The sequence below is a fragment of the Callorhinus ursinus genome, unplaced genomic scaffold, assembly GCF_003265705.2.
Source record: "Callorhinus ursinus isolate GAN/ISIS: 27379988/994484 unplaced genomic scaffold, GSC_fseal_2.0 scaffold24, whole genome shotgun sequence".
In the NCBI taxonomy this organism is placed as follows: Eukaryota; Metazoa; Chordata; class Mammalia; order Carnivora; family Otariidae; genus Callorhinus; species Callorhinus ursinus.
In genome coordinates this window covers 15524352-15540386 of record NW_027397086.1, presented here as the reverse complement: position 1 = coordinate 15540386, position 16035 = coordinate 15524352, and the positions used below count along the sequence as shown (strand labels likewise).

At 44.3% G+C, this 16035-nt stretch overlaps 1 protein-coding gene across 17 annotated transcripts in view; it reads right to left on the bottom strand.

Moving 5' to 3' along the window:
* Positions 1–16035, bottom strand: part of TNC (tenascin C) — a 92630-nt gene that overhangs the window by 40957 nt on the left and 35638 nt on the right. For all 17 annotated transcript variants that reach the window (XM_073905851.1, XM_073905838.1, XM_073905837.1 and 14 more), the window contains 5 exons: positions 15561–15717; positions 11826–12095; positions 10605–10790; positions 10256–10345; positions 8320–8583 (listed from right to left, as the gene is read on the bottom strand). In XM_073905851.1, coding sequence (XP_073761952.1) covers positions 8320–8583; positions 10256–10345; positions 10605–10790; positions 11826–12095; positions 15561–15717 — 967 coding nt within the window. The remainder of the gene's footprint in view (positions 1–8319; positions 8584–10255; positions 10346–10604; positions 10791–11825; positions 12096–15560; positions 15718–16035) is intronic.

Genomic DNA, 16035 nt, shown 5'->3' with positions numbered 1-16035 from the left:
TATTCTCAGGATTTTTGGTCTAAGCTGCTCAGCCTTCTGTATTTTGAGAAAATTGGCTCCTATTAATTCCCTTCCTTTTCATGCTTCCTCAATCTTGTCTGGGAGGTTTGTTTTGTAGTCTCTATGCTGAGATTTTTGTCAGTTTCCAGGGCTCAAGTCAGTTTACATAAAACCACTTCAGGAAGAGCAGAGATAAATTAACACGGTCCAAGTAAGGCTGTACTGAGGAAGGGGAGGAGTCTTTGCAAAACCGTCCCTTACTGGAGAGAAAGACTAAGGCCTGGGACAAACAGAGCTTATCAAGCTCAATTAAAACCAAAGGTGCCATCTTCATTCATCTCCTGAACACACAAAGTACAGCAATAACACCTGTCTGAATATGCCTTCCCGGTGATAATTTGCCCAGGGCTGAGTTTAAGTGGGCTTTGCGTGACCTCGGAAGAAAGGATTTTCTCTGGAAATGGATCCTGTAAACAGAGCAAGAACTGCCTCGAGCTCATTTAAAAGAACAAATGTTTCTCTATTTATGCCTCCCATTGGCTACTGGTTTCAAAAGAGCCCCATGTGCGCGTTAAAGCACGGCCCTAACCTGAAAATCCTAGCTTGATTGGATTGAAGATATCCTTTCTGAGGGAAAAATGTTTCTTTTCAAGAATCTATTTAATTCAGACTTTTCCAAGTTCTGGGAAAAGTTCTTCCTGGGGCGCCTGGGTGGCTCAGTTGGTTGGGCGACTGCCTTCAGCTCAGGTCATGATCCCGGGGTCCTGGGATCGAGCCCCGCATCGGGCTCCCTGCTCGGCCAGAAGGCTGCTTCTCCCTCTCCCACTCCCCCTGCTTGTGTTCCCTCTCACGCTCTCTCTCTCTCTGTCAATTAAATAAATAAATAAAATCTTTAAAAAAAAAAGTTCTTCCTTAATGTTTGATATTGACAAAGCTTGCACTCCTGCAAATCTTGTTTGATCTGGAACAGGGGTCTGCAAACTATGATCTGAGCGTCAAATCTGGCCTGCTCCCTATTTTGGTAAGGAACTGCTAACAACAGTTTTTATATTTTTTAATGGTTGGGGCAAAAATCCAAAAAGAAGAATGTTTCATGATATATGAAAATTCAAATGAAATCCAAATTTTGGTGTGTAAATAAAGTTTTATTGGAGGGGCGCCTGGGTGGCTCAGTCGTTAAGCGTCTGCCTTCAGCTCGGGTCATGATCCCAGGGTCGTGGGATCGAGCCCTGCGTCGGGCTCCCTGCTCCGCGGGAAGCCTGCTTCTCCCTCTCCCACTCCCCCTGCTTGTGTTCCCTCTCTCGCTGTGTCTCTCTCTGTCAAATAAATAAATAAAATCTTTTTTTTTTTAAAAGAAAGTTTTATTGGAACATAGCCCATGCTTGTTCATTCATGTGTTATTGATGGCTGCTTTTATGCTAAAGGCACCCTTGAATAGTTGTGACAGAAAGCTTATGGCCTGAAAAGTCTAAAATATTTACTATCTGGCCCTTTACAGAAAATGCTGGCCATACCTCATCTTGAACTACATTCTACGGGCTCCTCATATAACCCAAATTCATGCCCTGAAGCTCATCCGAAGCAGTTCTTAACCATACAAATGTGACTGTGATGAGAAAGAGAGGACTCAATACATCTCATTTGGGGTAAAGAAAGGGAGAGTCAGCCATCCTTAAACCCACTGGCCCTTGTGAGGCCAAGAGCAGTGCTCCAGATGTAACAGTCGTCGTCCTTGACCTTAGGATTTAAGCACAACTAAAATCAGGAGAGTGTCCTTTTCGAATATTCTAGTAGTTCTCATGCATGATCTAGGACAAAAACCAATCTAGGCAACTCTTTAAGCTTAAGGAAATCAATCCTCTCATCCACAAATGCCCCCTATGACTCATTCCACTTTTCTCTTTTTTTCCCCTCCCGCTGTCAGAACTGCTTGTCAGGAACTTGGATGGCATGGACAATTTTCCTCTTTCTGTGAATTAAGTCCTTGTTTTTCCTTATCAGCTAACTGCTTTTTTAGCCGTCTCTCTAATTCAGACATAAAGCCTTTTTTTTCCCCCTCATGAAAACAATGTCAAGAACCATTGTTGCAGGACAGGTGAGGAGAGTAACCTACCTGGGGCAGGGAGAAGTGGCCTATGGGTGGTTTCTGAAAGCTCTTGCAGTAAAGATGGACAGAGAGAGAACAGGAGGGGATGCGCAGCGGGAACTATGTCTTCCTGAGGAGAACCATCTTTTCTCTTTGGATCGGCTTCTTTTTCTATGTCGCTGACACTATTATACGACACACCCCTCATGCCCTGCTTCTTCCGTTCTTTTCACAGAGTGATTTTCACATAACGTCATGTTGCTCAGTAAAAAGTAATAATCAGGGTGATATTTCTACCAAAACCTTTGACTATTCTTCTATATATATTTTTTTTTTTGATAAGCAGGTCAAGAAAGAGTATCAGTTTATCTTGAGTGAGCCGTGCTGTGACTGTTTCTTTCATGGGTGCTGCTGGTGCCCCCCCACCCCATCCTTTCACTAAACAAATGCTAGTCATTAAGTAAGAGGTGTAACTTAAATGAATGGAATTGATAGATAAATTGAAGGGAAAGAGATAATTATGAAATTAGAGGGAATGATATGAATAAAAATACAGTGGGCAATAGCGGAGGTGGGGACTAAGAAGTTTCACACAAATGCAGACTCTCCATTTCAACAGCAAATGACACACTGTTGGCCTTACCGTCCAGAAGCCCAGTGTTTCCGCTGTAGAGTTCCACGCTGCATTTCTTGGCATTTCTTTATGAAAAGGCTGTTGTCTTTTTCTTACAGCTGTGCACTGGCATCTACCCTCTGAACAATGTCAGTGGGCCTGGGAAATCAGAATTTGAAATCCCATTTCTATGCTCATGGGGGGTTGACCAGCTGGCCTGGAGGAATTTCTGGCTGTGCCAACTTTAAATCTTCAGATATGCCAACTTTAAATCTTCCACCATCTTGTAGATGGTAATTACCAAATGCTAGCTGATTAGGAATTCACTTTCAGTGTTCACTGATGGAAGAGAGTGATTCTCCGACAGCAGGTGGATGGCCAAACTCAAGCCTGAGGACCCCACAGGGTAGATTTAATTGCTTTGATCTCATCTTGTAAAGTCAAGATAATTAAAATTAAAAGCCTTGCCTGCCTGAAAACTTTTCAGTGACTCTTTATCACTGTCAAGAATGGAGTCCAAGCCCCTTAGCACGATATTCACTGCCCTCTGATGATGTCTCCAACCCCACACCTTGCTGTTCTCTCGCTCCATCACAGAGCAGGACCGGACAGCTTGTGTTTCACTAATACGAAGTTGCTCATGCCTGGGAACTTCTCACATGCTGTTCCTCCTGCTGGAAACGTCATTACCCCCTTCTGTACTTCCTTTCTTCTTTTCCTCTTTGAGGACTCGGCCAAGTGTCATGTCTTCCAAAAAGCCTTCTCTTATATCCTTCTTTCCCTTTGCTCAGGTCTGGAATGGGTCCTTGTTTCTGCTCTCATCGCTTCCCAAACTTCCCTCTAAAACAGGCCAGTTATGTTCTTATAATTTTGGTTTTGGTTCTCTCTTTCTCATTGCAATGTGCATCATGTGCGCCTTCCTGTTCTCTACAGACACCAGCACTGCCTGACCCATAGCAGTTAAGTAATAAATATTTGTTGGATGGTTAAATATTTGAATAAATTCGGTTTGCTCCATGAATAAATCAAAATGGCATCACAGCAGAATGTTCCCCATTACCTGCAGCTGTGACTATAAGCAAAATTACACCTCTCTGCTTCCCAAACTCATGAGAATTACTGGGGTATCACTGTTGAGTCTTATGCTGGTATGGAAAGATGCTTTATTGGCCTTGTGTTTTACATATTCTCTCTGCTTTAGGTCCCTACTGCTCACAGCAAATTCATGGCCTCCACTTTAAGCGGGGTTTCATTGAGTTTATCAAAATCCAAGTGCAGGGGGTGGGGCATAGGGGAGATGCCTGGCACACACTAATTTTCCTCAACTTTAATGGGATTCTACCTTTCTCTCTCTTTCCTTCTCCCTCCCTCCCACTCTTTATCTTCCCTTTCCTTTCTCCTTCCCTCCTTTCCTTCCTTCCTTTTCTATCTAGAGTAAGCTTAACTGAAGACAACAGAGTAACTTCCCTTCCCTTAGTCCTAAACAGAGAGAATTTGGGCTGTTAATGCAGAAGTAGAAGGAAAAGACCATGAGATTCAATGGAAACAATACCACTCTGGAGTAGCTGGGGTTCCCAAATCCTCATGAAGCACCTCTCTTGTGCTTGGCTGTGTCTAAGGCACAGGGGATGACGCAGCACTGGATAAAGGAGAAAGAGTCTTTATATTCTGGTCAGTAGTAGGAGGCAGGTCATAGGTAAATAAATCAACTACTGAGTAATATCAGGCCAGATAAGTGTCATGAGGAACTCTGCAGTAGCATGAAGGGGTAAATTGGGATGGAAACACCATTTCAGACTAGTGGCCAGAGAAGTCTACTGAGAAATCACTTGAGCGGAATAGAATGAAGGAGATGCCAATGAATAACTGGGAGAGAAGTGGTATTTAGATAGCAGGAATAGCATGTGCAAATGCCCTGAGGTAGGAGCAGGCTTGGCATACTCAAGGAACAGCAGGAAGGCCAGGGTGACCCGGGTGAAATGAACAAGGTGACGAATGGTGGGGGTGAGGTCAGAGAGCTCGGAAGGGGCAGATTCTGTGGGGCCATGGAGGCTGTGGTAGGGTCTTTGGATTTTATTTCAGGTGTGATGGGCAGCTGGCTTACGCATACTTTTAATCTGATTCTGCGTCAAGGAAAAAGTTTGCCCGTTGGCTCAATTCCATGGCTAGAGCTCTGGAATTCCCTGGGAAGAAAATGCTTTGGGGGCAGCCAATTCCACATCTCTGTAAGACCCACGGATAATGAGCAGCACTTTGCAGACTTCTGCCATTAAGAATTTAGTGATGGGGGAGTGCCTGGGTGGCTCAGTTGGTTAAGCGACTGCCTTCGGCTCAGGTCATGATCCTGGAGTCCCGGGATCGAGTCCCACATCGGGCTCCCTGCTCATCAGGGGGTCTGCTTCTCCCTCTGACCCTCCCCTCTCTCATGTTCTCTCTCTCTCTCATTCTCTCTCTCAAGTAAATAAATAAAATCTTTAAAAAAAAAAAAGAATCTAGTGATGGGGCCACCTGGGTGGCACTGTCGACAGACTGAGCATCTAACTCTTGGTTTTAGCTCAGGTCATGATCTCAAGATTGTGGGATCCAGCCCTGTGTCGGGCTCTGTGCTCAGCGTGGAGTCTCCTTGAGATTCTGTCTCCCTCTACCCCTCCTGCTCATACTCTCTCTCTCAAATAAATAAATAAATCTTTAAAGAAAAGAAATGATAAAAAAAAGAATCTAGTGATACAGAACAGGGGAGTCCCTTTCTTCTGAGGTTTGAACATCTCAAACCTCAGGCCCTTTGGTTTGACATCTCGGAACTCAAAACCACATGGTACACTTGCCCAAGAGCTCCCATGGGATCTGTTTCTTTTTTCTTTCCATATGTACAAGGCCAAGTGCCTGTACTTGTACTTATTTCCATAATCCACAACACAGCCCTGTTTGCCTTTATGTGTTTGTGCAAAAGTTTCCACCCATTTTAAGCTTTTCCTGATGCTCAGAAATCATCCTGTGCTCCTGCTGCACCCTCTGTACCCCCAGCTCTGGCAAGCGGAGTGTAGTGTTGTTGTCTGTCAGTCTGTGTATCAGCAAGTTCCCTGGCAGCACAGATCTGTCCTAACTGATCTAGTGTCCACGGAACTTTGTGCACGGAGCTCAGCGGTAAACATTACTGGTTAAGTAACGCAGAAGACTTGAAAAGATAGAATTCGAGAGACAGAAAGAGATGTCCACCTCACTTCTAATGAAATAAAACTGTCCTATGGAGAAAGCCCTAGGGAAAAATATTCTGGAGACTACGGGGGAAGAGCCAATTAAAGGGAGTCTGCGTATTTCTCCTGAAATGAAGGACGTCTTTAAACAGACAACATGATTTTTTTGGAAACCGTATTAAGGATGTGTGGCTAGGGAAATGAAACCACTGAGTCTTTGGGTTGCCAAAACTGGGCTCTTAGTCGGAGACAAAGTAATTCCAGCCTGTGGTTCACTTGAAAGCTTTCATCTTCCTGAGCCGCTGAGGCCTGGGGCTTCCCCACTGGAGATGGGAGATAACCTCGCTACAGCCAGAGGGTAAAATGAGTAGAAATAGGAAAGTCTTTGATATAGCATATGTCAAACTCAGGGAAAGGTGAAGAGAGAGAGAGAGAAGAGGAAGAGGAGAGGAAGTAGAAAGAAAGAAGAGAAAGAAATGTCTTCTCTCTTGTTTTTCAGATTCATGTGCTGTTCCTTGATACCTTGTGATAAACTCATGTTTATAAAGTGGAAACATTCAAATCTCTACCACAGACTTATTTCTTCTGGATTCTATTTTGCCCCTCCCTTATCTAGGATTGAACTGTCCCTCCAGAACACCCTTGAGGCTCATCTCATAGCCGGGTGGGAAGCAGTACATGCACAGAGGCCATCAAATTACCACTTGAACTCACTTTAGACTCCCTGAAGAGCCTGCTCTTTGTCTACCAAATATCCCTTCTCTCTCTCTTATAAACCACCACAATTTCATGTGGGCAGCAACAAGCTGAGCCAGTAGACTACCTTTCCTAGACTTGCTTATAGTGTGGAGTGGCCCATGAAATATGAGTAGACGTCAATGGTGAGGTTTCCAGAAAGACTCATCTAGGAGGTACTCCTTCTTGGTTTTGGTTCTTCCTCCTTCAGGCTGCCTAGAACACAGATGTGAGGGCTGTACTGTGGCAGCCATATTGTGACAAGGAAGTGACTCTGGGAATGGAGCCGAGGACTAAGAATGGTGGAACAGAAAAAGAGAAGGAGCCCAAGTCCCTGATGACTTGAAACCGCTATGCCAGGCCTGGACCACCTGGCCTCAGATTTACCTTATGAGAAGAAACCAACTTCCATTTTGTTGAAGTGACTGTTTTTTGAGTTCTCTGTTATTTGCAGGGGAAGGTACTCATAAATGATAAAGAGTCTTCAAGGTCTCTCCAGATTTGCCCATCACCACAACCCCTTTTCTGCTTATTGAGATTGAGTTAGATAGACTAACATCTCTGCCATGACACTTTCTCTGGCTGCCCTTGATTCTCCCAATCACTCCCTTTCCTTGATGGTGCTCCATCTAACATTCTGATATCTAGTCTTCCCCACGGACAGTGAGCAGGAGCACATGAGTGAAAATAACAATGCTAAGTACGTGACCCACTTTCCCCTCAAATACCAGCACACTATGTAGTCAGTGGGTTCTCAATAAAGACTAATTAAATTGAGACTAAAGACTATTACTTGTCAAGCCCTGAAGAAGTAACATTTTTCACCTATACCACTTGAATAGTTTGGGGCCACAATTCTATACACATATTTTTCATATTGGAAGAATGGATTTTTTTTTTTTTTGATTATTTTTTCAACTTAGCCACTGAGGAACTGTGGCAGCAGGTATGAGGAACAGGATATTTGGGCTAGAAGGAACACTGGAGATCAGAATTTAGCTGTCATGGAAAAACCACGTTCGCCTCTTAAAGTCTAGGAGAAAAGAGAAAATGAGGAGGGCGCTGTGCAAGCCTCAAAGGATCATGCAACTTTTCAGGCAACCTTAGAGGGAAGCAAAAGACCTGGAATAAAAACATTTAGTGGAATGGGTGCCTGGCTGGCTCAGTCGGTGGAACACGTGACTCTTGATCTTGGGGTCATGAGTTCAAGCCCCATGTTACGTGTAGAGATTACTAAATAATAATAATAATAATGATAAATAAACTTAAAAAACATTTAGTAGGAAATAACCAAAGAATTATTACCAACACATTGGTACTCTTGAAAAAAAAAGTGGAAAGTAAATTGTTAGGCTAAAGAGGGAGGACAAAAAATAAACAATTTAAAAGACTCTGTAAAATGCACAAAATTAATTAAAAACAAAAAAAGAACCAAAGACAAATGCAAACCCTGATGCTTTAAGTTCTCCTAAGAAGAAATATTTTAAAAACGCTAGTGATTTCCCAACAAAAAGACTTTGCTGAATCAGTTGACAGAGGAAAAGAGAAGTAAGTAGCTCCTTCAAAGTGCTATGCAGAGAAAGTTGTGCGTATTCCCACCTGGCTTTCCCTCGTGGAGACAGCCTGACTTACCGGTCTGCAAACCTCAGAATCAACAGAGAGTCTGGAGGGAGCTCAGAGGCTGACCTCACCTGTGGATGCCTTTACTCGTGCGGGTTTGCTCTTGTGCCTTCCCTTCTCCGCGGTGAGGAGGATGCTGTATTCCTTCCCGGGTTCCAGGCCTCTCAAGACATAGGAGGTGGTGTCTCTCGGAAGTTTCACCTCCACTGGCTGGCCCGAGGGCAGGCTGTAGTTGAGGCGGTAATGGTCAAACTTGGCCAAAGGCCTCCTCCAGAGCAGGGTCAGGTTGGTCTCCGTGGTTTCAGAAACCCGCAGGTCCTTGGGTGTGTCCATGTCTGGGAGGAAAGCAGAGAGATGAACAGGCCTCAGGCTGGGAGGCAGGGCTGCTTTTGGGGCTGAAAGGCAGCTCTGGACTAGCATCCCAGCTCTGCCCTACAGGGGCTGTGTGACTGCAGGTGACTTTCCCGTCTGGGTCTGTTTTCACCTCTCTAAGATGCCATGGGACAGTGCCTCATTGGAGTTTTGGAAGATTAAAAAGAATAGAGTGGTCTATATCCACACCATGAAATACTACTCAGTTAAAAGCATCTAAAAAGAACTGACTGTTGACACAGAAACAATCTGAGTAGACCTCAAGAGAATTATACTGAGTGAAAAATCCTATCTCCGCAGGCTGCATTCTCTGTATGATTCCTTATATGTAGCATTCTTGAAATAACATTACGGAGACAAAGATTAGGGATTGCCCAGGGTTAGGGAGAGGGGGAGGGAGGGAAGTGCCTGTGGCTATAAAAAAGGGGACAAAAGTGGCCTTAGTGATGGAACTATTCTGTGTCTTAACTGTACCAGTGGGTGAAAAAAGCTGCTTGGGGTAAAACGGCATAGGACTAAACACACACACACACAAACGAGTTGCATGTACCACTGGTGAAATGTGCATAAAGTTGATAGATTGCATCAATGTCAGTTTCCTGGTTGGGATATTGTTCAATGGTTACACAGTTGTTAACCATTGGAGGAAACTGGGCAAAGGGTTTAAGGGGGATCTCCCTGTATTATTTCTCACAACAGCACGTGAATTGACAATTACCTCAAAATAAAAAGATAAAAAAGGGTGTGTGGGGGGCGCCGGGGTGGCTCAGTTGGTTAAGCATCTGCCTTTGGCTCAGGTCATGATCTCAGGGTCCTGGGATCATGCCTGCGTTAGGCTCCCCGCTCGTTGGGAGTCTGCTTCTCCTTTTCCCTCTGCCTGCCGCTCTGCCTACTTGTGATCTTTCTCTCTCTCTATCAAATAAATAAATAAAATCTTAAAAAAAAAAGAGTGTGTGTGCAAGTGCTCAGCATTGGGTCCTGCATAATGAGGACCCATGAGGCATGATCTACATCCTTTTTGCACACCAGACCGCTTTTCTTCACGGTGCCTGGGGAAAGTAAGGAGGAGTTTGGTGGAGAAATAGAGGGAACAGTTTTCTTTTCTTTAACACATTTTCCAGGGAGGGGGAGAAACTTGAGGAAAGAATCAATGGCTTCAAATCAAACGGCTCCTCATCACTCTCATCCAGAGACTGGAGCTTCATGGGTAAGAGCAAAGTCTGTCTGAAACTGTTTCTGCTACTTATCCTCTGTAGGACAAGAGTACACTATAAAAGTCAGGTGTTTTCTAAAAGAAAACCTCCCAGATGTGTTTTGATTAGTCCAAGGTATGTGTATATATATATGTATATATATATAAAATGGAACTGATTACCAACTTAAGAAAAGTTTGCAGGTTTCTTATAAAATTTGGTTCCAATTTCTCCTAAAAAAAAATCTCATTCCCCTTGAGGATCATTTAGATGTGGCGTGCTTATGTTACTTTTGAATTAGACATCTGGGCTAGATGATCCTAGAGGCCCCTTTCTCCTCTGTGCATCTACTGTTTCTTTCAAAATAGGTTTTCTGCCTCCTGGGCCCCAGCACGTCTGTCAGCGCCAGCCCAGTGGTGGGGGGGATCCAGGGGTGTCTCACCTGTGGCCGCGTTGATGGTGGCTGGATCGCTCTCCTTGTCTGCCTTTACAGCAGACACTCCAATCCCATATTCAGTTCCTGGCCTCAGACCTAAGGGAAAACGTGCAGGTGGATATTTAGCCCCAAATTGGAAAGACGTTCAGAGGATCAACAAAATAGCCCTGAGCTGCCTGTTGCTGGAGGCTATGATTTCTCAGTGTCTGGTATGTTGTACAGACTGCCTTGCTGAAGTCCAAGTGAGAAGAATTGCTGGGAACTGCACTTTTTTCTCTACGTGGAGGGCTGCAAAATGGGGACACCCCGCCCCCCCTCCCCCGTGGGCGGGCTGGGTCTGGGATGCAGAGCTTACCTGTGAGTGTGGTTTTGGTGGTGGCTTGCTGGCTCCTTGGGACTTCGACCTCGGCATGGTCACCTCCAGAGATGGGTGCATACTTAATTCTGTAACTGTCAACGGCCGCCTTGCCGTTCTTCCATTCCAGGGTGATGCTGTTGTCTGTCTGGGAGATGCGACGGAGATTCCTAGGAGCATCCAGGCCTGTTTGGAAGAGGATGGGACATTTGCATCGAAAACACCAGGCACTAGGAGCCTGGGAGTCGGACAGTTCAAGCTGAGACATGAAAGGCACCTGCCATTGGAGAAACATGACAACATCTCCCCTGCCACCCACCTGAATACCTGATGCACAGATTTAAATAAATACTGCATATCGGGCACCTTTCCCCATTATTAATGTGTGTGCTATTCTAGTCATTCACACGCTCCTCAGATTTTATGCTTAAAAAAACTATACAGAAACTTACAAATAAGGTCTGTGAGTGTAAGAACTGGTCTGTTGTGCCCATCACTGTATTCCTAATAATTCATACGGTGCTTCATAAGGTGCTCTGAAAAAATATTCATTGACTCAAAGATTGATGGACACTTTGGGACTTTTAAGAGAATGCCACAGGGGTGCCTGGGTGGCTCAGTCAGTTAAGCATCCATTTTCAGCTCAGGTCATGATCTCAGGGTCCTGGGATGGAGCCCCATGTTGGGTTCTGAGCTCAGCAGGGAGTCAGCTTGAGGGCTCTCTCTCTCTCCCTCTCCCGCTGCCCCTACCCTCACTTGTACTCTTCTCTCCCAAATAAATAAATAAAATGTTAAAAAAAAAAAAAAAGAATGACACAGGCTAAGAGGTTATGGGCATCTTTGTCATCCATGCTTTCCATAAACTGTATTTTGTTATGAAAATATTTATTTGAATCTTATTTTAATCAGAACTTTTTTGTCTGAGATTATCAGACCAGCACCTTATGTTTTTGTTTTTTTTTAGAAGGTTATTCGGATATAGTTTTCTTTTTCTTTAAAAAGTTAATCAATTGCTACAATATATTTAAATAAACATTTAAAAGAATGAAATTTCCCTTTCTACTTTCCTACTGTCAAAGGACCCTGGAAGATATCCTAGCACGGAGTGGGATGGAAGCCTCACAACCTATCTTTCCTGGCTGTCCACAGGAGATGGACATCTCCTGGACGGAGATGTCCCATTGGAGATGGGACATCTCCCTAATGGAGAAGGCCCATTACCCGTTGTGAAGGTCTCCTTGGCTGGGTTGCTGGACATGTCACCCCTGCGGGAGATGAGGGACACCTCATACTCGGTGTCCGGCTTCAGGTTCCCAATGGAGTACTGGTTCTCATCATGTGTGAGATCGATGGTGGTGCGGTCGCCGGGCACGTCTTTGATTCCATAGGAGAGCTCAATGCCATCAATCTCGGCCAGGGGCTTGAACCAAGTGATCAGGGCCGTGGTGTCCGTGACATCTTTCACCTCGATCTGGCTGGGGGCGTCCAAGCCTGTGACGGGCAGATGGTAGAGTGGTTTCAGAGATTGGGGCCGGGGCCAGGGGCTGAGCAGACAGGGGCTTGCAGCCATCCAGTTCCAGGTGTGGACAGTTCAGTGTCTACTAACCATCTGACCTTCTTTTGTCTCTCTGTGTCTCCATTTCCCATTTGACAAGCTCTAGATAGGGATGATGACAACTGCCTTGCAGGGTTTGTTGTTTTTACGAACATGAAAGGAGAATGCTTGCAAAGCACCTAGAACAGAGCCTAGAGCATGGCAGTTACATGATAAATGATCATTGCCCTGTTATTATTATCACTACAGTTTTCACGAGTTGAAGAAACATGCTTAGGGCCTTTTTCATTTAAAAAACATTGATTTACATCTGAAACTGATGATGTACTCTAAGTTGGCTAATTGAATTTAAATAAAAAAATAAAAAATAAAAAATATTGGTTTGGGCTCTCTGGCTTTTTATTAGGCAAAACTCCCTGGATGGATAACTTTTCCATCAGAATTATGGAGCCCAAAAGCGAGGCCACCCCTGGCTTGGCCAGGTATAGAGAGTTACTTGTGAGGAAAGAATTCAGGAAGAAAGTCATGGCTTGTCCCAAGCCTTGCCATCTTTGTGCCTCCGTCTCAGTTCTCCTCCTGCCCCACCCCCCCTTGTGTTGTCGTGTTGTGCGTGTGTGTTGTCGTGTTGTGCGTGTGTGTTGTCGTGTTGTGCGTGTGTGTTGTGTTGCTGTTTTGTGACAGGAAGCACGGCATGCTATTTCTCACCTCTTGGCCCCTGCACTTGCTCTTCCTTTGTGCCTTCTTCCCGAGATTGCCCCTCCCCCTCTAAAAGAAATCTCCTATTCATCCCTCAAAACCCCACTTACATATCACTTCCTAATGAGAGTCCTCTCTGACCCTTGTTATAATCAGGTGAACACATACACCCTCCCCAACAAGTAGGAAGTTTCAATGTATGTAAGATGAGTAAGTTCTAGAGATGTGCTGGACAACACAGTGCCTGCAAGTAACTGTACTCACTGAAAGAGTAGATAGAATTTGTTCTAAGTGGTCTTCGCACAGTCAAAAATAAGAGAATCCTTGCACTTTTTTCACTGTTCTGTAACATATTTCTCTACACTTTGTGTTATTCAACTTAGATAAGGTCTCAATTCATTTATTTAGAGAGCGGGTCTTTGACCCCTTTTAATCTCCAGCATAGCATCAGACTTTGTCATTGATGTCTGAATTCTTTTTTGCTAATTATAAAAACAATTTTAATGCAAACATTAAAACAGACCAAGAATTTGGCAAATGCCTAAAATTAAGAGATTAAGGCATTTAGCCAATGTTTATTTCTTCAATTTAAAAATAGCTAAGTTTGTGTTTTCAGCTTTGGCCGAGGAGACAATAACAAAGGAAAGGAACTTCAGTGTTACATACAGAACGGGAAGGAGGACGAAGTCCTCTCTGACTATGAGAAACCTGCAGAGTCTATTTTTTGAATTCTAAGTGTTGACCCATCAGTCTCAGCTTACAGACAATGAGCCCATAGAATTCACAATGAAAACAAAGCTAGAGTTCAACAGTGAAGCTGCCTGTCCCGTGTTCTTACAGGTGCCAGCAAGCACCCAAACCACATCTGCTACTGTCCTTAGCAACTCTTTCCTAAGAAGTTGGGATTGACTCAAGCTCACTGATTCGCCCCCCTCCCCAGATTTGGGACCCTTGAATAGAGGAGACAAGTGCTGCCGTGGCTTCCTAACATGCCAAGCGCAGTGCTCTGTCATGTATGTCTTAACTCTCATGACAACCCGGCAAGGACACTATAAATCCATGTTCCTGATAGTAGGTCATAGGCTTAAAGAAGTAGAACTTCGCAAGGTGATGGTCAGTGGTGAAGCTGGAATTCACTCTCAGGTCTGTTTGGGTCCAAAACCCATACTCTTGCTCCATTAAATGTGAAAGCCTCTCAAAAGCATCCAGGTACCAGAAATGGTTAGTAATACAGCCTGATAGAGACAGATACCAGTGGGAAGGAGCCAAAAATGCTTTCTCACCCAAACTTTAAGGTCCTTTAAACCTGGATAAAGTTCGGCTATCAGCAAAAGGAGTATGTAAATGTCTGCCTTTCAGTGTTGATATGTATATGATTAGGGAACTTTAGGTGTTGGGATGTTTGTCCTGCAAGAAGAATAAAGCAGCTAATCCCCAGAATTAGATTAAAAAGCAAGGGGTAGATAAATTTTATTTTGTAGTTTTGGTGTGCCTTCTCTATAGCAGGTAAGCATCTGCTGGATCTTTTCTATGCCTTTCTGGTGATCTAATGATTTTTCTCCTGTCGATACCTGCTCTCTACCTACCACAGAGGGATGGTGTCAGAATGATGGAAACACTTGCCTATAGGGGGGAGAGTCTAAGAGTTGGCTCTGAGCTAGGCAAAATGTGCAAATATTTAAATGCAAGATGTTCTTTCTTGTCATTAGTCAACAGATTTAACTTTTCCAACAATCTCCTGCCAAAAAGAATCAATTCCTTAAACAGTTGGCACAGATGCTATCTTGAAGAAGATAAAGAGGTTTTCCCAAATGGCAATGCAAAATAATTTTATTTATTTATTTATTGATGTTTAAAATTTTGCTTCTTGGTAGAACAACTCCAAATCCAGATTTTCTTTTTTCCCCCTCACCAAAGGATCCAGTAGGGCCAAATTCTATTCTACCCCCAAGAAGTTCTGACCTCTTTATTATTGAATGACATTTAATTTATGTTCCTTTTGGAGATACAGGATGAACATTCTACATAGACCAGTTCCTCATCAATGCTAGTGGTAAAGGGGGTGAAAGTTATAAAACTGGATCCTCGCTGATAATTGTGGCCCTGTGGAGGTCCAAGTGTTTACCATGTGATGTTTGTTAAACTGATTTCACTTCCCTGAGCCTCAGTTTTTACTCTTGGAAAAGTAATAACAATAGTATTTTCCCAACCTCTTTCACAAGACTGGTGTATCAGATTAGATGATATGGTAGGTTATTTCTAATGGTCTCTCTTATTGATCTTCCTGTATCTGTGCCCCTTTGAGATGTTACTTTGAGGCGCCTTTCATCAAGGGCTGGATCTGTTTCCCCACCCCTTAAATCTGGACTGGCCTTGAGATGCGCTTTGACAGAGTGATACAGTGCTCAGCTGCCATGTGATCAGGCCCAGGTTAGCATACTGAGGCCACCTGAGGCTAGCCAGTCCCCAGCCCACACAGATGCATCAGCGAGCCCACTCAAAAACAGAATTGCCCAGCTGAGCCCAACCCCAAATCACCAATGTGCAGAACTATAGTTTTAAGCCACTAACTTTGGGGCTTGTTTTTTACGTAGCAAAATCTAGTTGATGCAGAAGCGACAGAAGAGGAAATATTTTCAAGCAGAGGCGCTATGGGGTACAGTCAGCTTTATCACAGGGTCCGTGCTGTTAAAGGTGATACTCACGGGTGGTGGTCACCCTCTTCAGGCCCGGGCCGCGGGTATTGTTTTTCACGATGTGCAGCGAGATCTCATATTCTTGCCCAGGAGCAAGGCCAGTCTGCCGGTATGTGGTCTCTGGCCTCCTCAGGCTTTTGGTGATCTCTCCCTCATCCTCTTTATTCTGAAAGACAGGAGCACCTTGGTAAGACCTAAAGGAGGTTCCAGCCTCTTCTTCTCTGTGGCTCGCTCCTTCCGCATCCACTCCTTCGCTAAGCTCTCCCTTGGCGGCAGATCAGCATGGCAGGTGCTGAGGACGCACAGAGGATCAGAACATTTCTTGAGTTGGCTTCTCCCTCTTGTAAACCTCTCTACTCACTCCTTGGACACTCAAGTCAAGTGCCAGAATGTGAGAGCCAAAGCAGTCTAGAGCCACAGATTCAATCCTTCCTTTGATAGACCAAGAAGTGAGCATCAGAGAGGTTGGGTGCCTGTCCCATTG